At 41.6% G+C, this 27,703-nt stretch overlaps 2 protein-coding genes across 4 annotated transcripts in view; both read left to right on the top strand.

The window, feature by feature from the left end:
* LOC117258922 (helicase ARIP4-like) overlaps window positions 1-9,485 on the top strand; it is a 99,185-nt gene extending 89,700 nt beyond the window's left edge. For all 3 annotated transcript variants that reach the window (XM_033630165.2, XM_078170197.1, XM_033630166.2), the window contains 15 exons: window positions 504-700; window positions 829-1,032; window positions 1,168-1,306; window positions 1,494-1,671; window positions 1,989-2,207; window positions 2,934-3,052; window positions 3,196-3,320; window positions 3,943-4,042; window positions 4,261-4,466; window positions 5,362-5,537; window positions 6,830-7,026; window positions 7,158-7,357; window positions 7,551-7,640; window positions 7,835-7,930; window positions 8,077-9,485. In XM_033630165.2, the coding sequence (XP_033486056.1) occupies window positions 504-700; window positions 829-1,032; window positions 1,168-1,306; window positions 1,494-1,671; window positions 1,989-2,207; window positions 2,934-3,052; window positions 3,196-3,320; window positions 3,943-4,042; window positions 4,261-4,466; window positions 5,362-5,537; window positions 6,830-7,026; window positions 7,158-7,357; window positions 7,551-7,640; window positions 7,835-7,930; window positions 8,077-9,164 (3,334 nt within the window). In that variant the 3' untranslated portion in view covers window positions 9,165-9,485. The remainder of the gene's footprint in view (window positions 1-503; window positions 701-828; window positions 1,033-1,167; window positions 1,307-1,493; window positions 1,672-1,988; window positions 2,208-2,933; window positions 3,053-3,195; window positions 3,321-3,942; window positions 4,043-4,260; window positions 4,467-5,361; window positions 5,538-6,829; window positions 7,027-7,157; window positions 7,358-7,550; window positions 7,641-7,834; window positions 7,931-8,076) is intronic.
* Window positions 9,486-15,698: 6,213 nt separating this feature from the next.
* On the top strand, window positions 15,699-22,728 carry tmem115 (transmembrane protein 115). Its single transcript, XM_033629011.2, has 3 exons — window positions 15,699-17,117; window positions 18,805-19,169; window positions 21,972-22,728. The coding sequence occupies exons 1-3, from the start codon at window positions 16,626-16,628 to the stop codon at window positions 22,276-22,278; spliced, it is 1,164 nt and encodes a 387-aa protein (XP_033484902.1). The 5' UTR covers window positions 15,699-16,625; the 3' UTR covers window positions 22,279-22,728.
* The last annotated feature ends 4,975 nt before the right edge of the window (window positions 22,729-27,703 follow it).

Here is a 27,703-nt window from a genome sequence, read left to right as displayed (position 1 = left end):
TAACCTCATTCTATCTTAACAGCATTAAAAATTAACAGGCATTTGTTCCTGCTGTTGAAGCACTGCTGAAATCATTGTTATTCATTCATAAGTAAATGGTAATTTCTTACAATTGGATGATTGAATGCATTTATCTTTGATAAAAAATAATCTGCTGAGCTTTTTTTTTTATTTTGCTTTCATTCAAATATTTCATACTTTTCATTCTATGTCATCGTGCTAAAACCCCCACATATTTTAAGACATTTATTACAGCATAATAAACTTTAGGTACTTTAAGTTTACAGTGCCTTCGTACAAAGTTCTGTATTGCTTTGGGGCACCACAGAGAGGGAGAGGGTGGTGTTCAGTCTGTACAAATGAAGCAGATGATATCACAGATTCAAAGTAAAGTAAAAGTAACATAAAAATGTGTAAAATTCTCTCTGTGACAGGAATTAATTGAGGTTTCAGTTTTAAGAAAGACGACAGTAACTGAACTTGCCTTTTCTTACGTTACCCAGGAACACAACGACCAGGGCCAAGGTGGTGGAGGACTGGGCACGGGACGGAGGGGTGCTGCTGATGGGCTACGAGATGTACCGCCTCCTGTCGCTGAAAAAGAGCTTTGTTGCGGGGAGGAAGAAGAAGAGCAAAAAAACAACGGGACCTGTTGTCATCGACCTGGATGAAGAGGACAGGCAGCAGGAACTGCTCAAAGGTGCGAGGGATGAGGAGGAACAAAGAGGAGTGGGAAATGGACATATGGGCAAAAATTGATATCTGCTACTTTTTGAAGCATCAGTGTAGAATATCATTGAAGACATTTTGCCTGTTCTCCTCCTCCAGGTATCGAGAGAGCCTTGGCCCGGCCTGGTCCAGACGTGGTGATCTGTGACGAAGGCCATCGCATCAAGAACTGCCACGCCAGCACGTCACAGGCTCTGAAGAACATCCGAACCCGTCGCCGCGTGGTCCTGACCGGCTATCCGCTACAGAACAACCTGATTGAGTACTGGTGCATGGTTGACTTTGTGCGACCAGACTTCCTAGGTATGGGGAAAAGTCAGCGTTTGGTTTTAGGCGATAAATCGCTCCAGATCTTTTTTAAGATCAATAGACTGATTTTAGTTGTTTGTTTTCTGTCAGTCCTCTAACTACAGTTTTTACATCCTGTATGTATTTCAGGTACGCGGCAGGAGTTCAGCAACATGTTTGAGCGTCCCATTCTGAACGGGCAGTGTGTGGACAGCACGCCTCAGGACGTCCAGCTGATGAGGTACAGGAGCCACGTCCTGCACAGCCTGCTGGAGGGCTTCGTACAGAGGTGAGACACCTGCCTTTATAAACCCAAAACTACTGCCCAGAAAAATAACTTGACCTCCTTTTAAAGCTTTAAAAGAGATTACAAAGGTTCCACTGACTTTGGCTCTCATAGATCTGACACTTTCCCACCTGCTCTTCAGTTTTCCAAACATTTTCCAAACATTGAACGTAACTTGCCTTTATTCCAGACGAGGTCATGACGTCCTGAAGGACCAGCTGCCCTCTAAAGAGGAACATGTGATCTTGGTGCGTCTGTCTCCGCTGCAGAGGGCGCTCTACACAGAGTTCATGAACCGCTTCAGAGAGGCAGGGAACACCGGCTGGCTCAGCCTCAACCCACTGAAGGCTTTCTGTGTCTGCTGCAAGGTGAGGAGGAGGAGGGCTTGTGTGTGAGATACTACCTGGATACAAAAGGAATTCTGGTTGAGATTTTTTTAAAGCAGTGTCATAGACAGAGTTACCAAAGCCTTTATGTAAAATTCCATGATTAATTACTTGATAATCTGCAGTGTCAGGATGAACATAAGTTACTTCTACAAATGTCTTCTTGCTCTGTTTGAGTTTCTGCAGTCATTATAATACTATTACACAAGTTACTATCCATGTCAACATGTTTTCGCACCAGGATATATTTATCATACTTGACAGTGCTTTCGTAACCCTGATCTCCCATCACTCTGCAGATTTGGAACCATCCAGACGTGCTGTACGAGGCCTTACAGAAGGAAAACATGGCCAGTGACCAAGACTTAGACCTTGATGACATCACCTCCACAGGCCCCGCCCGATGTCCAACCACACCCAATCAAAAGTCCAAGCCCCTGGAGAACCCTAACCCCATTGGTGGACTGAGTCTCAACCAGCTGCAGGAGAAAGCCAACCAGGTCATCACTTATGAATGGGTACGTTGTTTTGGAACTAACTTCATATTATTGCTTTCTGTAACACAAAGCTGCACTATGCACTTTTTTAAAAACACCATCAGTGCTCTCAACCTAAATCTCAGTCAGATCGTGAGCAGAACATTGTGTTCCCCCTAACTGAGATGCTGCAGTCAGTGCAGTGCTGCCACCCACAGTGGAATAAAGAGAAATACAAAGAGAATTATGAAATGTCCATTTATCCACAATAATCCAGATCAAATAAGGCTGGACTCACTAATGTATACCACAGTAGATTATGTCCATCCATTTTAGTCTGCAAAATTTTAACACTTACCTTTTCCTCACATTTAGGGCCACTAAAATTTTGTCCATAAGCCTCATTACACTCATTGGCTGGAGTCTTTTGCCTTGCAGCAATGTGTGATTTTACATTCTTCTAGGAGGCACTGTAAACGTTTGCTTCATGAAGACATCATGATGCGTCTTAAAACACTTAGAATAGGTTTAATCACGCAATATATGTTGTGTTGAATTGTGTGAAGCTAACCATTTAAGTAAAGGTTATGGTGCTAGTCGTTACCTGTCTTTTCTAATAAGGTTTATAAATCAGCAGTGCACCCTCACTTCTTTTAAGTCATTCTGAGTCACTTAAATAAAGACAACATCTGTTCAGCTGAACTATAAAGGTGAAGGTGATGTTAAGTAGTTCAGTACATTTAATGGTCTCCCTCTTCACATGTCCAGGCAAAGGATATCATGTATGACTACAAGCCCGGCATGCTGGAGAACTCTGCCAAAATGGTTCTGCTGTTCCATCTGATAGAGGAGAGCGTCAGGAACGGAGATAAAATCCTCGTTTTCAGGTACAAAACACAAGACGTGATATACCAAATAAACACCAACTAAAAACTTGGTCAAAATTCTACTTTGCATTACATTTACATTACTAAAGGTTTTTGGCATGTTATCCAGTCCCTAATTTTGCCTATCTTTCTTTCTCCTGCAGTCAGAGTCTGTCTACCCTGACAGTTATTGAGGATTTCCTGGCTAAGAGACCTGTACCTCCCTCACCCAACACAGCCAGCAGAGACAGACCCAACCAGAACTGGGTCCGCAACCTCAACTACTACAGTAAGTGATCAGTAATGTTCCTTGTTCAGTATATATGTTAAGCTCAATGACAGGTGACTCATGGTGTAGTTCAGTGGAAGATGGTTGAATGTTCTGTTCAGTTTATTACCACAGTTTTTCTATCTACCGTGCATAACTGATGGTACATACTGAGAAATCTGTTGTTTTTTCTTGAGGCTCTCTGACTACAGTAGTTTGGTTGTGCAGTGGTTCTGCTCCTCATTGACCTACAATGAGTGCTGCCACCTGCTGGTGTTTCTTGATAACAGCCAGACTTTGGTTTATGGTCCTCCACAGGGGCAGAGAGGGATTCTCAGCTTTTGTATAGCTGGTGTTTGTGTATTACAGGGATATTTAAATAACTGGAAAATATCAGCTGTATCCACAAAGTCAATATGTCAATCAAATAAAAGTGAACTGAGCTTAATTAGGTCCATGGTTACCTTATTTTACACATTGTTATCTTTATTAAGAACTTGTGTACGCTGCACACATTTGAACTGTAGATTACATAAAGTAGGAGGAGAATCAAATCCACAGGAATACAGTTGCTCTGTAAAGTGAAGCCACCCTGTTAGTCAGGACTGTTCTAACTCTCCTTTGGTTGTGTGATGTCTTAAAGGATTGGATGGAAGTACAACAGCCTCAGAGAGAGAGAGACTGATAAACCAGTTCAATGATCCGTCCAACACCTCAGCGTGGGTCTTTCTGTTGTCAACCAGGTACAACAAACAGTAACAGTAAAATTAAAGGAATATTCCATCCACAAAATGGTCATTTGTGTATCAGTTACTCACCCCGTGTAACATTGTTTTTTTCCCCCCTACAAATTCAACGTGACATGGGATGAGTGATTTATATACAAATGATCATTTTAAGGTCAAGGCATTACATAGAAATAGCAAACATAACCCAAATTTCTGACCTCTCTTGGCCTCAGGGCTGGCTGTCTGGGTGTAAACCTGATTGGAGCGAACCGTGTGGTGGTGTTTGACGCCTCCTGGAACCCGTGCCATGACGCCCAGGCTGTGTGCCGCGTGTACCGCTACGGTCAAAGGAAGCCTTGTCACATCTACCGGCTGGTGTGCGACTTCACGTTGGAGAAGAAGATCTATGACCGGCAGATCTCCAAACAGGGCATGTCAGGTGAGTCAGAAAATGCATTGATGACTTAATGTTTGAATATTCCTGTAGGAAAGAAGTGATCTGAATGTGCAGTTGTTTTTCATTTCCTGTCATTCATACTAAAGATAGAGTGGGGAGTTTGTGGATGTTTGCAAAATAGTGTTATTCCTTACTGATGAGTGATAAATGAGAGTGTTATCCAATTTCAATCATTTCTTCTTGGTACATAAACAGGGTTTTGGGTATGTTTTTGAGCATTTTGTGTGACGCCCTGAGAGTCCTGGCTGAAATAGCAGCACAATCGTATTACACGAACCAACACAGAAATAAACAAAGGGAGGAAGAAGCAAAACAGTAGAGAATGAAAAAGGAACTGAACTACATATAATGATCAGAATGGAAAATCTAAGTCGTATTAAAACACAATAAGCTCAGTTCATGTAAATTTCTTCTTGAATATACAAACATAGAGCACTCTGTCTTCCTCTCATGAATATACTGTATTGTGTTTATCACTGCCTTTGGCTGACAAATCTGTCAAACAACTGTCAGTAATCAGACTCACTGAAAATCCCAGTCTAGGCTATTCTGTGTGAGCACCCAGCAGACAGACAGACCCCCCCTCAGAAACTAAATAATCAGCTTTGTGTTGAAACCACAGTTCTTCTGCCAAGAGGCTCTTGTCTGACAGAGTAAACGGTCTCAAGTGTTTGCTTTAAGCTTTGACTGGCGAGACAGACACATTGAGGCCACTTATGCTTCGGAGAGCTGCAGGATATATTTATATTTTTTTATACAATTTTCTCTCTTTTACCTTCATCATTTCATTTATCCTCCTCCCTGTCCACACATCCCCCTCCCTTAAACCCTTCCTTTTTCTCTCTCTTCTGTCCGTCTCATTCCGTCCCTCCATTAGACCGGGTGGTGGACGACCTGAACCCAGTGCTGACCTTCACCAGGAGGGAAGTGGAGTCCCTTCTTCACTTTGTAGAGGAGGAGCCGGACCCCTCTCAGGTCCATCTGCAGCCCCAGGACAGCTTGGAGAGTGTCCTCATGAGGGCTCTGCACCTTTATCCTCACCTGATTACTAAGGTAGGAGACTGAGGTCTCTATATGCCAGTGATTCCCAACCATATACCAGATACCACAGGGCACATGGAAATATTGTGGTTTTAGCTCAATTAATTAAAAAATAAAACAACAAATTGATTAATATATCCATAGACCGAGTCAGCTGTCATTTGAATACAGTGTGTCGCACTTGAGAGTGTATGAGAAGCATTTAGCAAGCAAGCAGAGAAGTCTACACAGCTAGCTAGTGATGTGTAAATGCTAAAAAAAAAGTAGCTAAAAATTATGAATTTACAGTTCAAATAGTTAACTAACCAAAGGTAATGAATATGTAGTTGAATTAGGGGAGCTACAAGTAATGGCTAACATCCAGCTTTTGCCATTAGCAGTATAAATGCAAACTTGAACAAACCAACCTAAACATTGACACTCTAAGTGTATGAAAAAAAAACGGTAATGTAAAATTGTATTAAAATATTATGAATAGTGTTAAATATTATTATCCACTTGACGATAAATTCAAATGAACGCATTTAGACTGATGGGTGGTGCTGATGAAAGGGTGCTTGAGGTCATCTGATGGAGGTGCAGGGGTAAAGAAAAGGTTGGAAACTACTGCAATTCGCCCCCTATAGATGTTTAGATGTAGGACATGTGTGTGTTGCCTTGCCTTAAAAATTCTGCATCATTCATTGTGGTCTTATGAGGCTCAAAATGTACACAGGACAGGTGTCATTTTTAAGTAGGCTGCAGAAAAGATGATTGACAGTCCTCTACTAATTCAGTAATTCACTGGCTGCTTGGGATTGTCAAACTTCTCATTTCTTTTTCCATCTAAATCCATTTGTTGAATAAATCTGAGGTGAGAACTACGTCAAGCAGATGCAGTCAGGCTCTGCTCTATATTTATAACACTGTTTTAAATAGCTCATGAGGTTCTGGAGTTTGAGAGGCGGTGAGTCAGCTCGTAATTAAACCTGCTGGATTCTCAGCGGATGTTTTCCAGACTAAACTGTCGTAGCAAAAACAGAGCTCACAGGATTTAAAGCTGGCTGTGTGAGGCAAAGAATCTCTCATTTGGCACATTCATGTGTTGTATTGTGGCTAATTAATTTGTGTAAGCTTGTAGGAATTCAAATTCTCACTTGTTTTCACTTGATTGCAGTTTAAAGGATTTAAGCATGTGAAGGCTTCCACCACATTGAAGCACAAAGATGGCATTGTGCCCCTATGCTTCTTTGAAAGTGGAAAAAAATGATGATGCCTGAGGAGAATGATGCCTATTTAACATCTTTTCTTTTTCTTCCCTCCAGCAACCATTCCCCCACGAGTCCCTGCTGATAGACCGCAGGGAGCTGAAGCTGAGCAAGGCTGAAAAGAAGGCAGCAAAGAAAGGTTACGAAGAGGAGAAGAGGGCATCTGTGCCATATACCCGCCCTTCCTACGCTCACTACTACCCTGCCAGTGATCAGAGCCTCACTAACATCCCTGCCTTCAGTCAGAGAAACTGGTCAGTGACTCACAGCAGCAACAAAAAAAGATACTTTTGAATTTTATTAAGAACTGATGAACAATTCCCAAACCAGGTTTTAAAAATAAACACAAGTCATGAACTAATAAAAAAATAAACTCTCTGTTCAGGCGTCCTCCTCCTCGCACTGAAGAGAAACCAGTGGCCAGTGTCCGGCCAGTCCAGTCAACTCCAGTTCCCATGATGCCCCGACAGGCATCTGCAGGCTCTGCACCAGGCAACGACTCATCAGGATCCAGCCTCGGAGGTTTTCCTGTCAACTGCCTGCAAAAAGCCGGGGTTTTTGTACAGAGGATCGTCACCACTACTGGTAGGCAAACTGTACATGTTCTGGATCTTATTTTTGCCTTATTATTATTATTGTTATTAAATTCTCTGTTTCCACACTATTTTTATTTAATCTTGATTCAGTTATCCCTTTTATACCAAGAATCAGCCACTCGTCATGAAGTTGAATTGAAGTTATACTCTTTGTAATTTATCTTTCTTGGTGTCTCTTTCAGACATAGTGATTCCAGGTACCCACAGCTCAACAGATGTACAGGCCAGGATCACTGCTGGAGAGAGCATCCACATCATCAGGGGCACCAAAGGTACAATAACTCTAATTTTCCCCACCCTACATGATACTAAACTGAATATCAGTAGGGCTGGACTGTTGTTCAGACAAAACAATAAATTAATTAGCATGTTTTTTTTTTTAATCCTGCATAGTATATCTTGAATGAAGTAGGTCAGAGTAGACTTTGTGTGTACTAATCATTTCTTTCCCCTTTGTCTGTTTTAGGGACTTACATCAGGTCATCTGATGGTCGCATCTTTGCCATCAGAGCAGCTAATAAGGCCAAGACTGCAGAGGAAAGTACTACAGCACCACCCAAAGGTAGGATGATGTATTACAAGAACACACTTCAACACACAAAATATGACAGACGTTATAGTATTATTTTAAGCTAACCCAGCCCATGTTTGCTTGGGGTTTAAATAGCCTTTAAAAGCTAATATCCAACCCCTTGTTTGTCTTGTCAGACTCCCAGGCCCTACCAGAGGAAGTGTCAACCAATGGCAGCAACGGTTGCCTGTCACCTGACAGAAAGCAGCAGGTACCCTCCAAGCCTGTGCCCCGCCCTCTCTCACCGGACAGCCCGGAGATAATCAGCGAGCTGCAGCGCTACACGGGTGGCACAGGAGCTGGCACCACCACTGGCACTGGAGCACAGCCAGAGAGCAACATGAACAACCTGCCAAATGCCAAACTGGCTCAGACAAATAGCAGCAGTGGGAGCAGTTTTGCCAGTGGAAATATGAGCCACCATGATACCTCTGTGACAAACGTGATCCAGCCCAACATGGACGCCACTGCAGCCCAGGACCTGAGAACAGGCTCCAAGCGTAAAGCCTCCACCCCGTCTCTGGAGGAGCGGCCCAGTAAGCAGTCCTCTGCGGACAAACACTCCTCAGCCCCTCTGGCCACTCAAGGCTTCCCCTTCACCGGGGCCTACGGTCTCCCCCCTCTGGGCCTCAACCCTGCCATGTTAGGTGGGTCACTGGGGCACCCACTCTTCATGGGGGCAGGCTCGCCTTACTTCCAGCCCCCCCACACTCAACTTGGTGACCCCAGTTACATGTACCCAGATCTGTTCGGCTTCAGCGGGGCCAGCGCAGTCCCCACTTCCTCATCCTCCTCCTGCTCGACGACAACCACTGCGGCTGCCGTCTCATCTTCCTCATCATCTTCTGCATCGGTCAAAGCTGCCAATTCAGTTCCAGGAGCCCTGCCACCATTCATGCTGAGCCCCAGCATGGTGGGCATGGCTGGGATGCTCCCACCAGGCTTCCCTCTGTCTTACAGTCAGTCTCTGGCTAGCCTCTACACTGGGTCCATGCTCCCGGGCGGGCTGCCTGGCCCAGCCGCCACTCCTGGGCCAGCTGGAGCCAGCTTTCTCTCCCAGTACCCTCCCACTGCTGCCTCCGGTTCCTCCTCATCTTCTCCTTCCTCTTTTTCCCCGTCAGCACGGTCTGAGGGCCACCGGGGCCCGGTGCTGATGAACGGCGGGAATATCAGCAGCGCCAGCAGCTCGGATGATGACGATGTAATTGAGGTGAGGGGACAGTGACAGACAAATGATGTGTTTGTTTGAGCGAGCTTGATTCAATTTAAAAGTCATCAAAATAGGATGACATCCTGTTTGCCAGGAGGAAGGCATCAAAGGGCCTGTGCCTGAGGCTGTGAGGGAAATGGACAAAAAAAATGAAAGACAGTTGATGTAATGACAACTGAGCCCCTGCAAAAGTGTTTCCTCTGTTCGTCTCCACTGCCTTGGAGAAACAGTCTGAAAGGGGATTGAACGCAGACTGAACACAGAGCGACAAATCTTAATGCTGAATATCAGAAGATTAAACCCAAGGAAGAATAAAAGCTCCAGAGGGAAGAAGAAGAAGAAGAAGAAGAAGAAGAAGAAGAAAATGAAGATCAAAGGACTTCGGGCTTCCAAGTTTTTGTCCAATACTGGCATTGAAATACTAATCACTGGACTTAGAACTGCTGAGTGTGGGCCTGCAGTGACCACAAATGGCCACTAGTTGTAGTGTTGACTTTAGAGATTCTAGTTCTGCAGCTTTGCTAAATGTCAAGACTCTTTTGCTTTTTTCAGCTAATTAAAAAAACGACAGTAGGGTGGAGTTGCTTATAAAAAAAATGGTTTGATAATTAAGTTAGCTGGTAGTAACGTTTGTTAAATATCAGTAACTGAAATGGTAGTTTGTCAGTCGTCGAATAATGCTACTGAATATTTCTTCAAATGGTAAAAGATCAACAGAACTTCATAAAAGCATTTTGATTGAACCCACTAATTCACTGCCAGGACAGGGGTATTGTACGTTTTGTTCTTGAAGAAAAAACAACAACAAAGAAGCGAGATCATCTTGAATTATCAAAGAGGCATTTGAGGCTTATCGAGGTTGAGGTTAAAGGCAATTACTGAAACCTTAAAACTCTAATGAAAGAATGTATGCTTAATCAAATGCCTTTAAACCAGGTCTTTTTGAAAAAGACTCCTTCTATTTAGGCATCAGACGTGGGAAGATCTGATTTTTTTTTTTTTTTTTTTTGGTGCATTTTATATTTATGTAATCTCTTTTACTTTTTAAAAGAAAAAGAAAAAAAATGCCTAAAAACAGCCAGGTGAAAAAGAGAAAAAAAACTGTGTTCTTGTGAGGTGTCCTCCTCGTAGCGGAGAAACAACCAACAGAAAATGCCTTTTTGCCTCCATCTTTCTGAATGTTAACTGTGAGAGAGGAGAGGTAAAGAGAGACGGGCAGTCACTGCGGCTCTCTGAATCTCACCCACAGTCTTACTGTAGCCTAGAGAAAAGCGATGCAAAGCACTCACTCAAGCCTATATATGTATTCGTACGACCCCCCCCCGGAGGAATTAATCTCGCAACCCCCAGAGTTTTGGTTACGCTTGTGTCGGTTACTGTGTTCGTGTCTGTGTGTTGTGTTCGCAAGGGTTACAAAAGGAATCTTTTTAAAAAAAAAAAAAAAAGGAAAGAAAGAAAGAAAGAAAAAGAAACTCGTGTTACTCGGTTTGGTAACTCATTCTGACGACAGCACAGATTCCACCTCTTCTCTGCTGTTTTTATTCCCCTCTCTCTGTCTCATCTCATTTTGTGAACAGAGGTCATTGTGAAACCAAACTTTTTTTTTTTTTTTTTTTTTTTTTAACGAGAGATGGTGTAGCTCTGCCAAAAACAAGACATACACAAGCACATCAGAGCCCTCTATCGAAGAGGATTGTGTCTTAAGAGACCAAATAATGTCAACTATGTAGAGCAGAATTGAAAAAGTCCACCCCAGCGACACGCTCTCTCTCTACAGCATCCTCACAGCCACAGTGGAGACGTACATATCCATCTCTCTGTATGACCTTGCAGGTAACACTGTACACTGTACTGCACTGTAAAAGAGACACAAATCTGTATACGTCTGTAGACTGGTTGAAAGCTGGGAAAACTTCATCACGTGACCAAGTTCCCTTTAGATCACCCATCAGTTCTGCTGTTCCGATCGATCCCCTCTGATCACACAAACCGATCTGCTACGGTCTGCACTGTCCCTGTGTGGAAGATCTTCTCCTCCAAAAAAAATGGCTGCAGCGAGAGCTTTAAAACCCCACCAGCTCTTTTGTCGAAAAACATCATCACGTAAAGACTGAGCATTTCCTGTTCTTTCTCTTCCATGTATTTGTTCTTCATACTGAAATTGTTAGTTTACTCATGTTTTATTTTTGTCCTCCTCTTTTTACAATGTTTGAATTTACCAAATTTAATTTATTTATGACAGTGCATATTTATTCATTTTTATTTTTGTACAATTTTTTTCTCGGTTTTCCTTTTTTTTTTGTTGCTTTTCTTTATTTTGTTTGTAAGATGTTTATGGTCATATTACTGTTGTTGTTACTACAGATGGAAAAAACGCTTTGGTTTCTTGTGTTTGGTTATTTTTATTTTGTTTTTTGTAAAAAAAAAAAAAAATGGTGATTTGCAAGTCTGACCCAGCACATGTGAACTTGTGCAGAACATGTGGACCAACTGATGAGTGCGTTACTGTGCACATTAAGGGTAGCATCTTTAAGAAGGATTGATTAATCATCATATTCCATTTGCGATAACTCTGATCAGCTCTTGATAACGAGAAACACCCGAAAAAGGACATTGGGGATACACTGATATTAACGTGAGCTGTGGTAAAACCTTTTTGTCTCAGACTCCTTCATCAAAATATCCTTCCTGTTCACAAGTTTCTTCACAACTGGGAAACAAATCTTAAGTATCTAACCATATGAGCCATTTGTGTGCGTGTAAATGAAGCTCATTCACAAGTAATGGGTCAGAAGTCGAAGCAGTCCAACCACTCATCTGCTGAAAAGAAAGAAAATATAATATCGAGTGCTTTTCTTTCCTTTTCTTTCTTGTGGTTCATTACCATATCATCAGAAGTGTCCATCTGTGTCATCCCCACGATGGCCAAACAAGCGAGTTTCCTCTGTGTTGAACTGTTTTGGGTCGTCAGCCCTGCGTTTGCCGCGCTGACTGACTGCTCTTTTTATTTCGCAGCTTTCTACTTGAATTTACATATTTATTTATACGAGTCGATTCGGTCGGACGAGCCGAGCCAACTGTCTGAATTCCATTTTTAGCCGAGGAGAAGATTAAAGCTGCTGTCTTTGAGGATTGGCTCTAGTCAAAGCCTGTTGTGTAGTTTATCGATGGATAATGTGTATGACCTTGGATTACTTTTAGATCCTTTTTTTTTTGCTTTTTGAAGTTTGTAAATAAAAAGAAACATGTTCCAAATAATACTTTTCCTAATTTCTTTACATCAGTAGTAGTAGCAGATGTAGTGCCTAGCCCCCTTTGTCTCTCCCTCACACACACATGCACACACACATAGGCAACCAAGCACATGCAAAGTTAACTCCTCTTTCCAAGAATATGAGCCACTTATACAGTTTTACAGTCACGTGACCACATCATAATTTACTCTCAATCACATCTCTATACAATATAAACAATTGCATACTTACGCCATTATATTTGTCTTGAAGTAACGAGTTGGCATGCCTATTGTCAATTAATAGACTTTGAGTATGCAGAATCACTTGGGCTCTGTTTAAGGAAGAAAAGAAATTACCCAGATGTCCCAAAACACTTTCAGAAAACAGCAACTGTACTGTAAGTCTAATCTCCATTGGTCAGTTTTAGTATTTGGTGGTGTGTTTTTCTCTATCCTTAAGATAAATAATGAAACACTCGTCAGAATCAGATATCAGCTTCAGACAACATTTTATTCTGTTAATTGGTTTTTAAAACCACATTGCAGATAAGACATGAAAACCTACTTTGGCATAGAGTAATAATGTTTCACATTTTCATCCCTTAAAAAGATAAATGAGGACACAACACGGACCAAGACCTTATAGGCAAATTCTCTACTTTAAATATATGATACCTATTTTAACAATGTTGTTGAAAAGGTGTGTGGCAAAGTGAGACAAATGGCAGAATGATTTGCCAACATTTTAAAAAGAACTTTCTTGGTGTCTTCTGTTCATTTGCACTCGTACAGGCGAAGTACATTCAGTGTCATTGCTTTGGGCAGCATATTTTTCTTATCCTGTTCTAGTGGTAAGATCGATGGAATGTACCACTGAGGGTGAAATCTGGGTTTGGTTCGTACGACCCACTTTCCACATCCTACTTGAATAAATGGTCACTCATATAGTGGAGATTCTGTGTGTGTGTGTGTGTGTGTGATACCTCCATACAAGCAGATGCTCATTAATTTAGACGTTTGAGCTGTCAAATTGAAATTTTCAATAGAATTAGGGCAAGAAATACACAAATTTGCCTCCTGACCATTGTGTCAATCCCCAAATTCAGGCTTTATTTTGCAGGTTACTTGAGTGTTTGGCTTGTCGGTGGTGTTGTTAGCTCCACTCACCAAAAGAGGATTAAATAGATAAATATAACAGATGCATCCACCTCCATTTCCAGTGAGAGGTGTAAAATGCATGAATGAAAACAAGGAGTATCTTGTTTCATTTGACGAATGTCAGAGGGTGATGGCTTTGCAGAGACAAACGGCTGAGCTAACACAGCTCACTGACTAATTTGCATGGTTATTAAATCGCAGAGCCCGACTACCTGTTTTGATTTTGTATGTACACTTGCGCTTTCTTTCGATTACATTTGATCCATAACTATTATGTTCCAGTTTACTGTCCACAGTGACTATGACTTGCAAATTCACACCCACTTTCACCAGAGAACTGGATTTTAAAACAAAATTGTACTTCCAGATCAAATTTATAAGCCAAAAGGCCACAATCAGAGATAAATCAGTGGTTGTATATCTCAGCCTGAAAAGACTTTGTAACTTCATTTTTAGTGCACATGGGTCTTAAAGTTAAGTGTAAAGGTGTTGTGTGTGAGTGCTTAATTTGGTGAAACTGTGCAGCATGTACCATAAAGCACACTGAATATCATCACATTCGTCTCCTGGATTGTTTTGTTTTTATTTTCATAGATGCCTGTGATCTTAAGCTTTGTGTTTCTGTAAACTCTGAGTGAAGGTTGCTGTGCAGTCTGTGTCTTTGTTCCATGTTTCCTTGTTACAGCCTATTTGTACGTGGTTTGTCTTTTTTTGTAGCCTAAATGTGATGTGAGTTCTTATTTGTCAGAATAAAATGAATGCATCCGTATTATTTTTGTGTCTTTTATTACAATATTGTCACGGAACGGCTTGTTTAGAAGTTAAATGTGTACTGACCCATTTAAAGTGGACATAATATTGCTATAGGCTACTACATACCTTAATGATGATATCAAAACTAAACTAAAGGGCATGTGTGACCTAATATCTCATAAAAATAATAGGCCGCAGTATTTCCACAGGTGAAAGAGGTGCTAGTGTAGAACAAGGTAATTTCAATCAAATCACTAACCACCGACATGAGGAACTCCATCCAGTTTTCAAGAAGCTGGCAATGCAGCTAACAGTGGTGACAGAAGGATATCATGGTATTAAAATAAAGCCATCAAAAGTCCTGAAATAAGTATATAAGTATTATCTAAATGTAAATTTAAGTATGAAAAGTAAGCTGCCAACTAAGCAGAGTGGCTCTTTTAAAAATTTTATAGCCATCTATTATTTGCATTTACAAGTAAATATCCTTTTTAATTTTAAAGCCGTTAATGAAACAATGCCAAACAAAGTTGCAAAAAAATGTCATTAGGTTATTATCCAAAATATTTATCTGCAAGTTATTGACTCTAGCTTTCAACAAATGCACTGCAGTAAAATGTGCAGTATTTTCCTCTGAACTCCAGTGGCGCTGAAGTATACAGAACCAGAAAATTACACAGGTGAAGTACAAACCTCAGACTTGAAGTTAAGTAAAATACTTGAGTATTTAGCTGTTTTCCATTACAGGCAACAAAGGCTAACACAAGGTCTAAATACTAAAAAAGTAATCTACTGACTATTTTCTAACCCAGCTAAACTTACTTTGTGTTGTCAACAGTGGTGGGATGTTACTAAGTACATTTACTCAAGTACTGTACTGTTTGAGGTACTTTTACTTTACTTGAGTAGCCTATTATTAATCTCATGCCACTCTCTATTGATACACTACAGTTACTACAGTCAATTATTTGATAAGTTCATAGTTAATAGCTACTTTACAAACAAAGTGATTTTTTTCACACAAACCATATGAAAATATATATGTGCAGCTGAAACGATTAGTTGATATATTTTTTTATTTTTTGTTCAAATTTCATGGTTCCAGCTCCTCAAATATGAGAATTTGTTGCTTTTCATTTTATTTATTTTATTAATTATTAATTTATCCATTTTATTTACATATTTTTGGCATTAAGTTCTTTTACTTTTAATACTACTGGTACTTTTTATGCTATTGGTACTTTTACTTTATTAAAGTATCTGAATACTTCCCTCACTGTTTGCCAACGTGGAGGACTGTTCGTGTACCTAGATGCGTCATATTTGTTGAGAACTCTGTTTCCCAGAATGCTCTGGTCTTTAAACGTTACGTGACTTGACGTTTTTTCACCGATTGTTGATGACGATGGCAGACAGCGCAGGTCAGTAACTGAGTGGTGTAACTGGGAGGAGGAGTGCCTGCCTAGATAAAATAATTTTCTCCGGCGACCTGCTCTCAAAAGACCGAAGAACAACACATTAAACGAATGAAGCGAAGGTAGTGTGAGAAACCGGTGAACTGTACGCGGACTGAGGCTGGTTCAGGGACGTCTCCTACATTGTTTTGAAGGCCTGTTGCTAGCTTCGGGGAATCCTCGGGCTAGCCCGGTAGACACCGGGCCGAGAGAGCGCAGGGGACCTGGACAGGAGCTCCGTGGGCTGGTTTTATCGACCAGGTTTGACTGACGCTGGCTGCCCTATCTTATAATCAAACGAAGACGTAACGTCTCCTGCTCCTCCGAGGCGGATATAAATCAGCGTAACTCAAGACGCTGTGTGTTTGACAGCTAGCTAACATTAGCTCACCTGTGTTTACAAGCTAACTTAGCCAGATTGTGTGAAGAAGTTGGCACTCAGGTGTCTTTGTTTCAGTTAAGATTTGCATATTTGGGTGCCACCAGCTGCCTGCTAGCTGGCGGTGATTTGTAACCTTGTTCTTATTCAGTCTACGCCGACTGAAGGTCGCCAGCCAGGCAGCTAGATCAAAAAGTCCCCTGAGCTAAGGTTATCGCATCTTCGAGCTTATCTACTGCTGCACAAAGTTTATTTGTTTGTGTAGAAGAATCAGACTTTCATGAGTCGATTATCAAAGCTACCTGTGACCAGCTGAAAGACAGTATCCCGGATGAAGACTCACAGAGAGGTGTGGATTTTGATGCTGTCAGGACTTACAGGTATCACCTGTTCTTCTCAGCATTATTAATCTCACACCGGCACCCAACATCTGCTGCACCAGAAACGCTCTCTTGAGCTCATTTGCTCAAGAAGGATCCTTTTCAAAACAGACCACAATGAATCGTTACCTGCCGGTGGCACGACAGCACTTTCTGGCTGCCCTTGCCAGCACCAGTGTGGTGGTGAAAAGTATAAGTGCCGTGGTGGTTCTCCTCTATCTGTTGTCATGGGCCATCGACACTCCATACGCACTGGGGGTGACCCCAGGCTACCTCTTTCCGCCCAACTTCTGGGTGTGGACACTTGTGACCCACGGGGTGGTGGAGCAGCACGTTTGGGGTGTGGCGGCCAACGTTGGGACAGTTATGGCCTGCGGACGACTGCTGGAGCCTCTGTGGGGCGCTCTGGAGCTCCTGATCTTTTTCGCAGTGGTTAATGTATCTGCAGGCCTCCTGGCAGGCCTCTCCTACCTCCTCACCTATGTTGCCACCTTTGACCTGGACTACCTGTTTGCTGTCCGTGCCTACGGAGCAGCTGGGTTCCTGGGAGGTGTCCTGGTGGCTCTGAAGCAGACCATGGGGGACACCACAGTGCTCAGAGTGCCACAGGTGAGGGTAACAATTATTGGAAGTAATGTCTGCGCTTGATCGATCCATATTAGCAAGGGTATGCTCCTCTTTTGAGCCTGTAAATAATACCAGACCAGTGATGAGTGGGACAGCAAATTTAAATTTAAAGTGTAACCCAACAAGAATGTAAACAGCACTGAAAACTTAACCACTAGTCCTTCAGATGTGTACGTAAACAGGCCTGTGTCAGATTATGACCATCACACATCAAGGATGCCCCCAGCTGTATTACAAAATAGCATAAAATGTGCTTTGCTTTGTTTTTAGCTTAAATTAACATAAGATGTCATCATGTATAAACTGAGTAAGGACAACAAGCTGTAAAGGCAAAGGACCATATCCTTTGCCTTGATTTACGCACCACATGTAACTCTACATAAATACGGAAACCATTTGTGTGGCAGTCTTAGAGGCTCTTAATATATAATGTATGCTTTTAGCTATAAAGGCAGCTTAGTAAGTTTAAAGTGTAGCTTTTAAAAAGACATTAACAGAGTGGTATAGCGTAAAATACGCAAATGTGCACACTTACCTCCAGCATGCATACTTGTGTGCTTTTAGATTGGGGAACAGCTGGTTTATTTATACTTCACAGAAGTATACAAGGTTTTCTCAAAATACCCAAAACTTCTTCCAGTGCAATACTATATCGGTGCTTTAAATCCACATGTGGTACAGCCCATGATGTTTTCTTTTTTGTTTGATGTACCAGGGTGTTGCCTCCAGTCACCTTTGAGGCTGTAGTTTGTGGTTTTGCATGAAAGCATCCAGTTGTGTTCCTTGCACCTGACTAACACCTAACATACTGTTGGCATGAAAACACTACAAAATACAGCTGTAAAAAGGCAACCAACAAAATTATATCCAGGACTCTTGCATAGAAACATGTGTTCTGTGCACACTGTGCCTTTTCAGTGGGATTACTTTTATGCTGGGGGAGTAACTTTTTTAAAACAGACCACTTGTTACATCCAAGTAGCACTTCCTCCATTTAGTTTTTTTATAGCACTGGCCTATGCTAATAGCTGTAATCGTTTTGTGAGAACGCACATATCAGGCAGTCAAATTATTGTCAAATACATGCTGTTGTATTAAAGCCATATAAGCCAGTGGTTTATAAACTGTTTGCTTGGTTTGTGTTAGGCATGTGACTCTCCTCCAAATATGGGCTACAGTGTGATCTGTTAATTTATATTTTAAGATTTAATCTGATGCTCTTTTGCAGAGCAGCTTACACTGAGTGTCCAGATATGGTTTTAGTTTTTTTTTTTTTTTTTGCTTAAGCACACATTAGCTACACATTCCTAATGTGTCTGTTACGCTATCAGGCCGCTCTGCTTTACCTACTTTATTTATTTCCCTTTTTTTTTTTAGCTTGTTATGAGTTTGTATAAAGCTGGGTTACTTTACTCTAATCTCCCTCATCTCAGTTGAGCAGGTCAGAAAATGTACTCCATCAAAACACTGGTCCATGTTGACTATGACTCTCGCCTGCCACCCTGACATGTAACCAGCTGTTGTTTGCTGTTCCAGTTCCTAAATCTAGCTGACTTGAGTAAATTGTGTGAACTGGCAGCTACGGTGATCTGTAGACAAAATGGTAACTGTCCTTTTGCCTGATTATTTTAGCTCACAGGAACTAAAATCTGTGTCCCCCCCATCCTAGGTGAGACTCAAAGCAGCACCGGCTTTGGTCCTCCTTCTCCTGGCCTTACTGCGTCTGTCTGGGCTGCTCGACAGCTCTGCCCCGCTGGCTACGTACAGCTATGGTGCCCTGTCCGGATGGGTCTACCTGCGCTTCTACCAGAGGCACAGCCGGGGCCGCGGGGACATGTCGGACCACTTTGCCTTTGCTAGCTTCTTCCCCGAGGCGCTGCAGCCGGCCGTGGGGCTGCTGGCGGGGCTGGTGCACTCCGCCCTGGTGAAGATGAAGGTGTGCAGGAAGATGGTGAAGAGATACGATGTGGGGGCGCCGTCCTCCATCACTATCAGCCTGCCAGGGACTGACCCACAAGATGCAGAGAGGAGGAGGTGAGTCAGAGCAAAAAAGAATTTAACATTTACATCTGCATGCTCATAGACGGATCTCATGCAAAGGTTGGTATAAGGTGCCTAGTTATTAAATTTCTGTTGGCACATTAGAGTCCAGTGTTGTCATGGTTCCTCTAAGACCCTTTACATTTCATTTTTTGTTAAATTAATTTAATTTAATGGTCAGTGTATTTTGTAAATTCATTGGTCACTTGTTTAGCAGCAAAATGTTGTTCAGTTGTATGAAATCATTGTCGTTAGAATGTCGAGAATGCACCCAAGTATCTATGAGTGAAGTAAGATATACACGACACACCCATATAGTGAATTAAATACTCCAGTCGGAGACAGGAAACACTGTTGTTTTACTTTTATTGACTCAGGCAAGGTTTGCTGAGCCTCTGAGCTCTTTTTCAGTCGTACTCCTCAAACAGTTCATGCATGTTCATCATGTCTGAGCTCTGCAGCACACAGTCAGTAACACTCTCAAGCTGTCAGAGGTTTGTCTTTTTTCCTGTTCCATTGTCTAGCACACACACTTCCAAGCTGTCATACATATTCAGTTACAGAAAGGTTTCATTGTTGTCTGTCTCTCTCACACACAGGCATGTGCTCGTGTAATTGTCAAAGGGTAATTTTATACTTTTTATTATATCTCAATGGGGGAAAAATGTTCGGGGAGCCCTGGTAGCCACATGGTTAAGTCCCATATCGCATAACCACAAAGTCCACAGTTTGACTTCAGGCTTGGGTGCCTTTGTTTCGTGGCATACTCCTCTCTCTGATCCTGTTTACACTTGGTGTTAACATGCGTCTTGGTGATCCGAATACAAGTGGACAGCCAAGACACTTCGCCGTTCACACCTGTGTCTATCATGTGTCTCCATCTGACCACTTGTGTTCAGATTTCGTTATGCCACTTAAGTCAGAAGGTCAAAAGGCTCCTGCACCATCATTACATCCAAAGTCTCGCTTGCTGCTCATTAGCATGTTCACTAGCCATGTTAGCAGTTGTGTTGGTAGAGCTTGAGATACAGCTGTGAGCAGAATTCAACACACCTCCATCCACAGGGCAGCGATGGACAGTCACGCAACAATTGGTCCAACTTGTTGTAAAATAGGCAGGTATAGAGCATTAGTTTGCTGTCACCAAAGCAAACCCCATGCCCCACATTGAAGAATTAGCCCTCGTCAGTGACACATCAGGCTGCATTTGCATTTACACTACAAAAGATAAGCGCTCAAATACATTCCAGACCACCTCTGAAAGTGGTTTGAGTGATCGGATCACAGTGCATCTTGTTGGTCATTTACACTTGTACTTAGAGCTTTTCACTTGTGATCGGATCACCGGAGGCACATGTTAATACCAGGTGTAAACACGCTCTGTCTGCTCCTGTCTATCAACACTGACTGTTGAGTAACTTCCATCCAGGGTAGGTTTGCTGAACAAGTATTATTGCATTTTTTGCCAGAAACTGGTTGAACTTCATGAGTCTACATCACCACTCTTCCCTCAGGGAAGTGTTTCCTTCCGTCAGCATGACACACATTAAATACGGCTACTACTTGAATGAAGCCAGGGCCTCTGTAAATGTTTGATTTTGAAAAGCTGGTGATTGAGTATTCTGACATCTGCGGAATGGAAAATTAACCTCATGGTGATGAGATTAAAAGTAATTGGTACTTCTCCAGGATAAGTGGAAAGATTTAATCAACAGAGGATGACTTTCATTACAAAAATGACATAATTCATCTGATAAATTGCCCATTCTTCTCTGATTGCCGTTAAGGACATTATCAGCAAAAAGTGTGTTACATTTCTGTTGCTTTTTAAAAAAAACATTATACCATTTTTACTAGCAACTAACCAGTAGGATACCCTTATTGTGAGTTCACTTAACAAGGCAGGGAATGGGAATTTCTCTTGTTGATTTTTTTGAGAAGAGCTTAAGCACCTCAGTTCCAAAAAGGTCAGTAGATGGTAGGTCAGCAGATTAGGCTATCACAGTCCATGTAAACATTGTCATTGTCAGCATGTTGCAGCTACGATGCCACAGGTATCAGAGAGGAATCTGTATGAAGGACATGTTTATTTTTTTCTTTTTCAATTGAAAGATAAGAGACAGAACATTAACATCAAAATCAATTGTAGTAAAAGCTATACCCATCATCTGGGCCAGGTGCTCTTAAAGGGACAGTCCACCCCAAAATCAAAAATACATATTTTTCCTCTTACCTGTAGTGCTATATATCAATCTAGATTGTTATGGTGCTAGTTGCTGTGTTGGAGATATAGGCTGTATAGATGTTTGCCTTGTCTTCAGTATAATGGAACTAGATGGCGCTCAGCTTGTGGTGCTGAAAACTCAACAGCAATGTCTTTCCAGAAATCATGACCCAGTTACTCAAGATAATCCACAGACCTTGTTGTGAGCAGTTTTATGTAGGAGCATCAAAACAATCTAGACTGATAAAGCACAACAGGTAAGAGGAAAAATATATGTTTAAGATTTTGGGGTTAACTGTCTGTTTATCCAAGGCCCTCCAAACTGCTCCAATGGTGCTGCACTTTGCTTACTCTGTGCTCTACATGTGTAGGGAGTTCTTGTCTTTTTTAACATATGGCTCACTTTACGGTACGTGTTTCATATCGTTACTGGAGCACAGCGATACTATGGAAGCATTAGATGACATTTAAATGGGAGCACTAAATCTATTACTAACATGGCGTCCTCGTTGTGCAGCTGTACTTACATCTGGTATTAATGAAGAACATCTCTCATTCCCTATTTCTTCCAGACAACTGGCCCTCAAGGCCCTCAACGAGCGTCTAAAGCGCGTGGAGGACCAGTCTGCCTGGCCCAGCATGGACGACGAGGAAGACGATGATGAGGACGAAGTCAGAACCGACACACAGCCGCTCCTCCCAGGTGGGCGTGACCCCTCCTCCTCCACACCGAGACCAGCAGGAGGACCCGTCGGCGGCTCTCTCTCCTCCACATCCTCATCTTCGATGTCACAGAGCAGTGGAGGGCCACCCACTGGCGGAGCGCAACACCCAGAGTCCAGCATTATCAGCTTCGAGGATGCACCTTCTAGATCGTAACAAATAGAACACATGTGTAAAGATACGCACGCTCTGTTCGGTGTCACTGGCAGGTATGCTAGTGTATTCAGCGTCCCTGACTAGTATACGAATATGTTCAGTGACAGTGAGTAGGTATACGCTCGATATTACACACGCCAACACACACAACATCTTCGACCAGTTCATACACACAACTGTGCGTTCACAAACACACTTGTCAATGTCATCATGAAGCCCAGTGGGGTGGTAACTGTACAGTGCTTTCAGTTCAGACATGTTGGTTGTAAATGCTCAGTATAGTTGGGCAAACTGGACACTTCATTCTTCTCTTCCTTCTCGCATACGACCGAAAGTCAACCAGAAATTCTGTCATTTCCGGACTTGATCCCAACTCGCAGAGCTCAGTTCACTGCTTCATGTGTCTCTCTCTCTTGCTTTCTAAATAAATAACAAAATGGGTGTACAATATTCTTTTTTAAGTCTTTTTCAGAGCAGCTGTGGTTGTTCTCTGATTGCCTGCCACGAGAAAGCCGCCAGTGACAGAGACTCACGCCGAATTCTCGAATGAAAGGCCGACTCTGCGCACAGCTAAGCTCTGAAAAATGGCTGCAAGTGACATTAGCTTTTTGGTTCACTGGTTAAGATATGTAACCAGGTGTGTAACGGAGGAGGGATGAAAAGCACGTACTCAGCAGAGGTGCTGGACCAGAGAAACGAAGCTGCTGCAGGTCTGTCCTGCTGATGAACTATGATACAAAACTTCAACATCTAAAGAGGTGCCAGATGAAAAGAATTTTGTGGACCAGGTTCATTTGCCGCCTGGTGTCTCTCTGGAACAACAGGCAGAGAAATGGGCCGCGTACCCAATTTGTTTTTTTTATCCCCTATTTGTCGTTCAGTGGAGAACTATTGTTTTTTTTTCCTCTTCTTCTGGGTCGGTTCATAACTAAACAAAATCAAAAAAACACCTTTTGTTTCTGTGCACTAACAAGACAAGTTAACGGCGTTACATGATGATTACAGTTCTTGTTTTACGAGTTATGACTTGGTTATATTTTTTAGCTCAATATAAAGCCTGGAGCATCGTCCTGTACCATTTTACACTTCCACCTGTGAGGATCTGAAATGATACAAGGACCTGGGAGCATGTGATGCAGAGAAGTGGTCACTGTCTGTCATGGCTGTTAGTCTTTTGGCATCATTATAAATGCAGAGAGGTGCAGGAGAAGGGTAGGGAATGTGTGTGATGGTTATGCACAGACTGTGCAGGTGTTGTCAGAGTTGAGAGTCAGAGTTTGTATCTGTGCTGTGTCAAACTCTGCTCTGGTTTGCTGCGTCTCAGACTCGTGAGGAAAACTGACCCCACAGACAGAAGTCACCTGCATTGATCAGTAATCGGCCCGGTCAGGGTTTCCCAGTCACATCCTTTGCGCTTGTAACATCTTTTGTTTCTAAACACACAATACCAAACAGGGCCAGTGGTGGATACATTTCCAGGCAGGTTGATGGGCAGCAAAATTGTTTCATATAAAACGCCTCATAAATTCTATGCAGACCCAAAGGTCAGTGATTCATTCATTTTGTAGACAGTCATTGTTGTGGATGTCACAGTTTATTATGGTAATGATCAAAGCATTGAATTCCACATTTCCCAGCTGGCCTTGTTAATTAACGTCAGTTGCAGCCAATAAATTATTTCAGACGTTGCAATCACAGTGATGACAAAGTCAGATTTTTTTAACTTAATGACTTGCAAACATGAGGCTGAAAATATTTCCAAATGAAAAGAGAATTTCCATATGGCTAAGAGGATGACACATGCACTCCTGCTGAACATACTTAACAAAGAGCATTTAGTACAAAACATCATGTTCACTTGATCCCTCTGTGAGAGTCATCATGGGACAACAGGCCCAGTAGATTAAGTTGCTGGAAACTACACAAAATGTTAGCATTAAGTACAGAAACATGTTGTTACATGTTTAATTCATAGACAAAGTAGATCTTGTCTCTGATCTGAAAGTAGATCTGTTTTTCATATTTAATAATCTAATAATTGTTTTGTGAGGAATAACCTTGCAGTGGCCTTACTGATCATTTTATTTGTCACAGACTGAGCTGATGTAAATCAAACTGAAAACAAACATAACAGAAGAGACAGTGGGTTATTTATGATCAGCAAAATCACCAGAGTAGATGTTGGCACTGTACATGTCTGCAAACCACAGATCACGTCATATTTCCATGTTATCATGTAGCAGATATATTAAAATACTCCACTTTTTTACATTTCAGCAACACTGGTTATGTTTAAATACAATAACCATTTAGTTATTGTTAGGAAAAGATCATTTTTTTGGCTTAAACTACTTGGCTTCAGTGGCACAATAACGGCTGGTAATGCAGCTGATGTCCCCTCCGCCTCCTGGCGAGAAACTAAGCTCGTAAACATGTAACATGTAATCACTTTAGAAACGTTGATATTGTACATATGAAATGCACAAATGTAACATATCTGTGGTTTGCAGAAATGTACTGTCCCTGTGTTTTCCTCTGGCAACTTGGGTGTTGTGCCATCTATTGCTCTCTAGTAGAAGAACTGTCCTCCTCCTGTGTCCACCTAGAAGTAGCGGCGTGTGGTTTATCAATGTGATTTTGGGACTGGATATGTCCTGAATCTGAGATGTTTACAGTTTATGAACAACATGTGTGGGAAGAAAGAAAAAATGCAGTTATATAAGTCTGATTGCTGATCAGTTTGCAGTTTGCTCTGAGAGGTTCTGTGGAAACCATCAGCTCACAGGCTCAGTCTCATAGTCTGGACTTCAACATGACTGACACATTTGATAGTGTAGTGAGGAAGAAGATCACAAGATTTGCTTTTTGACAAATAGCGGCATGTGACCTGATGTGTAAAGCGGGGGTAAGTGGGATAAGCGATAATGTTGGCAGTTTGGGAACATTTGCTCCTGGGAATACACTGACCGACCTGATCAATCAGAACAAAGGTCACATTAGTAGTCTGATATTCAAAAAAAGTTTCATCTCATTTCCCTGGTCTCCATCCCATACTTATGTTTGAATCTGACAGTGTGTTTCAGATTAACTCTATGAAGTATGGCAGATACAGTTTGAATATGTAGAGTTTGGACTCTGACGTCCAAGCGATGAGAAGCAGTTGCTTTTCACCTGGTGGAAAGGTGTTGCGTACGGGAAGTGATAAGCCATATTAGAGTGATGAACTTCTGTGTGTTCTGTCCTGTGTTTCTCCGTGTTCCTTCTGCTCTTTTCACTGTGCTCTTATTTTGGCAAGAAGATGTTTACGTTGGATGAGGGGTCCATTCTTTGGTTAAATATGAATGACCTGTGGTATTTACATAACTGGCTGGACAGGAACAAGAGGCCGTGTCAAATCCAGCTCTAGAGTGCAGAGAGGTTGTGCTGCAGTCAAAAATCTGAAATCTCGAACTGCATGCTGCCATCACAAGTATTCACACTAGCAACGGAGGCAAAGTGTTTAAACAAACTAATACATACAGTAATTACAGATGGTGACAGTTTAATGATGTCATTTTCAAACCATTTTATTTGTAACTTACTCTGGAAATAGCATGATATCTTTTTTAGCTTAGCTGCTGACACAACTCAGCTTGCATCCAACAGTATCAGCAATGCGGCAAAACACGTTCCATCATGGATGCCTGAAGATAACTGTGAAGTTGTGTAATCCAGTGACGTTGTGTAATTTCACCAGTGAGAACGCGTAGGAATGTTGTAGTTGGCAGTCTGAGGTTTCAGATTGAGGCCCGGCCACTCTTAGTTTCAGCCAAACCTCCTCTATCCATCCCTGTTCACTTTTGTTTTTCTGTACTTACATCTGTAAACATCCTCCAAGAGAAGAAAGGGATGCAATCACATACTGTCTTTGTGAATAATGTCGGTTTACAGTAGGTGTTGACAAACTAGGAAGGCCACAGGCAAGGATAATGAGTGTTGTCACTGGGTTTAACAATGGACACAGCCTTTGAGTCAATAGCCAGCACTTAATGGCTAGAATTGCAAAGTGGATACACAAGTGTGTTTTGTCCTTAAGTTAGTATCTTGTCATTATTAAAGACACACCACAGGCAGGTCGACTATTTTTAAACCTCAGCAGGTGCTCTAAATGAAAGCAACCTGCATTCACATGAGAATTAAATTCTGCTTTGCATCTCTAATATACAAAATTATTATTTATTATCTCAGACTTCTGAGAAAAAAATTCAAAAGATAAAAAATCTGCTCTTGTTTTTTTTAATCAAAAAGATGATAAACTCATGGATTCTTGTTTTTGTGAATTATGACATAATCTCGTAAATCCAGACAATTTGCGCGAATTTTTTTTCCCATGAAAACTTTTTTCTCTATTCTGAGAAGGTTATCTTTTTGATTCAGAAAACAAGAGCAGATGGGTTTTTTTTGTCTCAAGTAGCTTCCTCTGTTTTACCCACAATTAGATTTTTTAGTTTCTCCATACAGTCTTTATTTTCCCTTGTTATGTTAAAATTTCAGTTAGCAAATTTTAACGTTACAAGGGGGAGGGAAGTATCTTTGACAATATAAATTCATATTTTAAAGGTGTTTATTTGCCAGCCTTCATTCACAGGTACACATTGGTTATTAGCAGTTACTGGAGTGCATCATCAAGTCAAGAATTTGGTAACATGTCTACATCAGCATGACATCACATCAGTAATCATTTGCTATGGTTTGATCATAAGCTGTAAGGTGAATTCATGTATTCTAAAAGTTTGACTCATCTCATAGCCAGGTAAGCAACTAATTACCTTAAAATCTAATTGGTTAAAACCTGACTTTGGGGTAACACCTGTGTCCCAGATTTGTGGATGAAAGAGGTTTTCCTGCCCTAAAACAAATGACAGATTACAGATGAGACTGCTCTGTTTTTGTATCCTGTTGGCAAAGGTGGTCCTTCACGGCAATGTTTTCCTTTTCTTTAAATCGTTTTCTGTCCCTCCTTTTGCACCAACAGATCCTGTTCATACTAATGGCAGTCTCTCTCTATCTCTGCACTTTGGCTGTTGCACAGACTTTTCTGTTTTAGTTTTCAGATATATTTCTTTATCTCTGTATGAAATAAAATACGATTGTATGAAATGAAAATGTGTGTGTCAGTCTTTGTCGAGTTACTGTTGTTATGTTTGCTGTACTGCTGTGGATGTAAATGTGATTATGCAGAAAGGATGGGATAGATGGTGGTGGCAGTGTGGCTCAGTGGTTTGACCTGTAACATCCCACAACAACCATGAATCCTACTGGATTATCTGTGAAAGTAAATCTGGGTGTTCTATCAGATCCTGGATATTTGTAAAATTAGCATGCTAAGACTTTTTTTTAAGTGGGTAGACTTTACATACATTTTCTGGTGTTTACAAGTGGAATT

This window comes from Epinephelus lanceolatus, chromosome 8, assembly GCF_041903045.1.
Source record: "Epinephelus lanceolatus isolate andai-2023 chromosome 8, ASM4190304v1, whole genome shotgun sequence".
NCBI classification, from domain to species: Eukaryota; Metazoa; Chordata; class Actinopteri; order Perciformes; family Serranidae; genus Epinephelus; species Epinephelus lanceolatus.
This window is presented reverse-complemented; position numbering and strand designations above follow the sequence as displayed.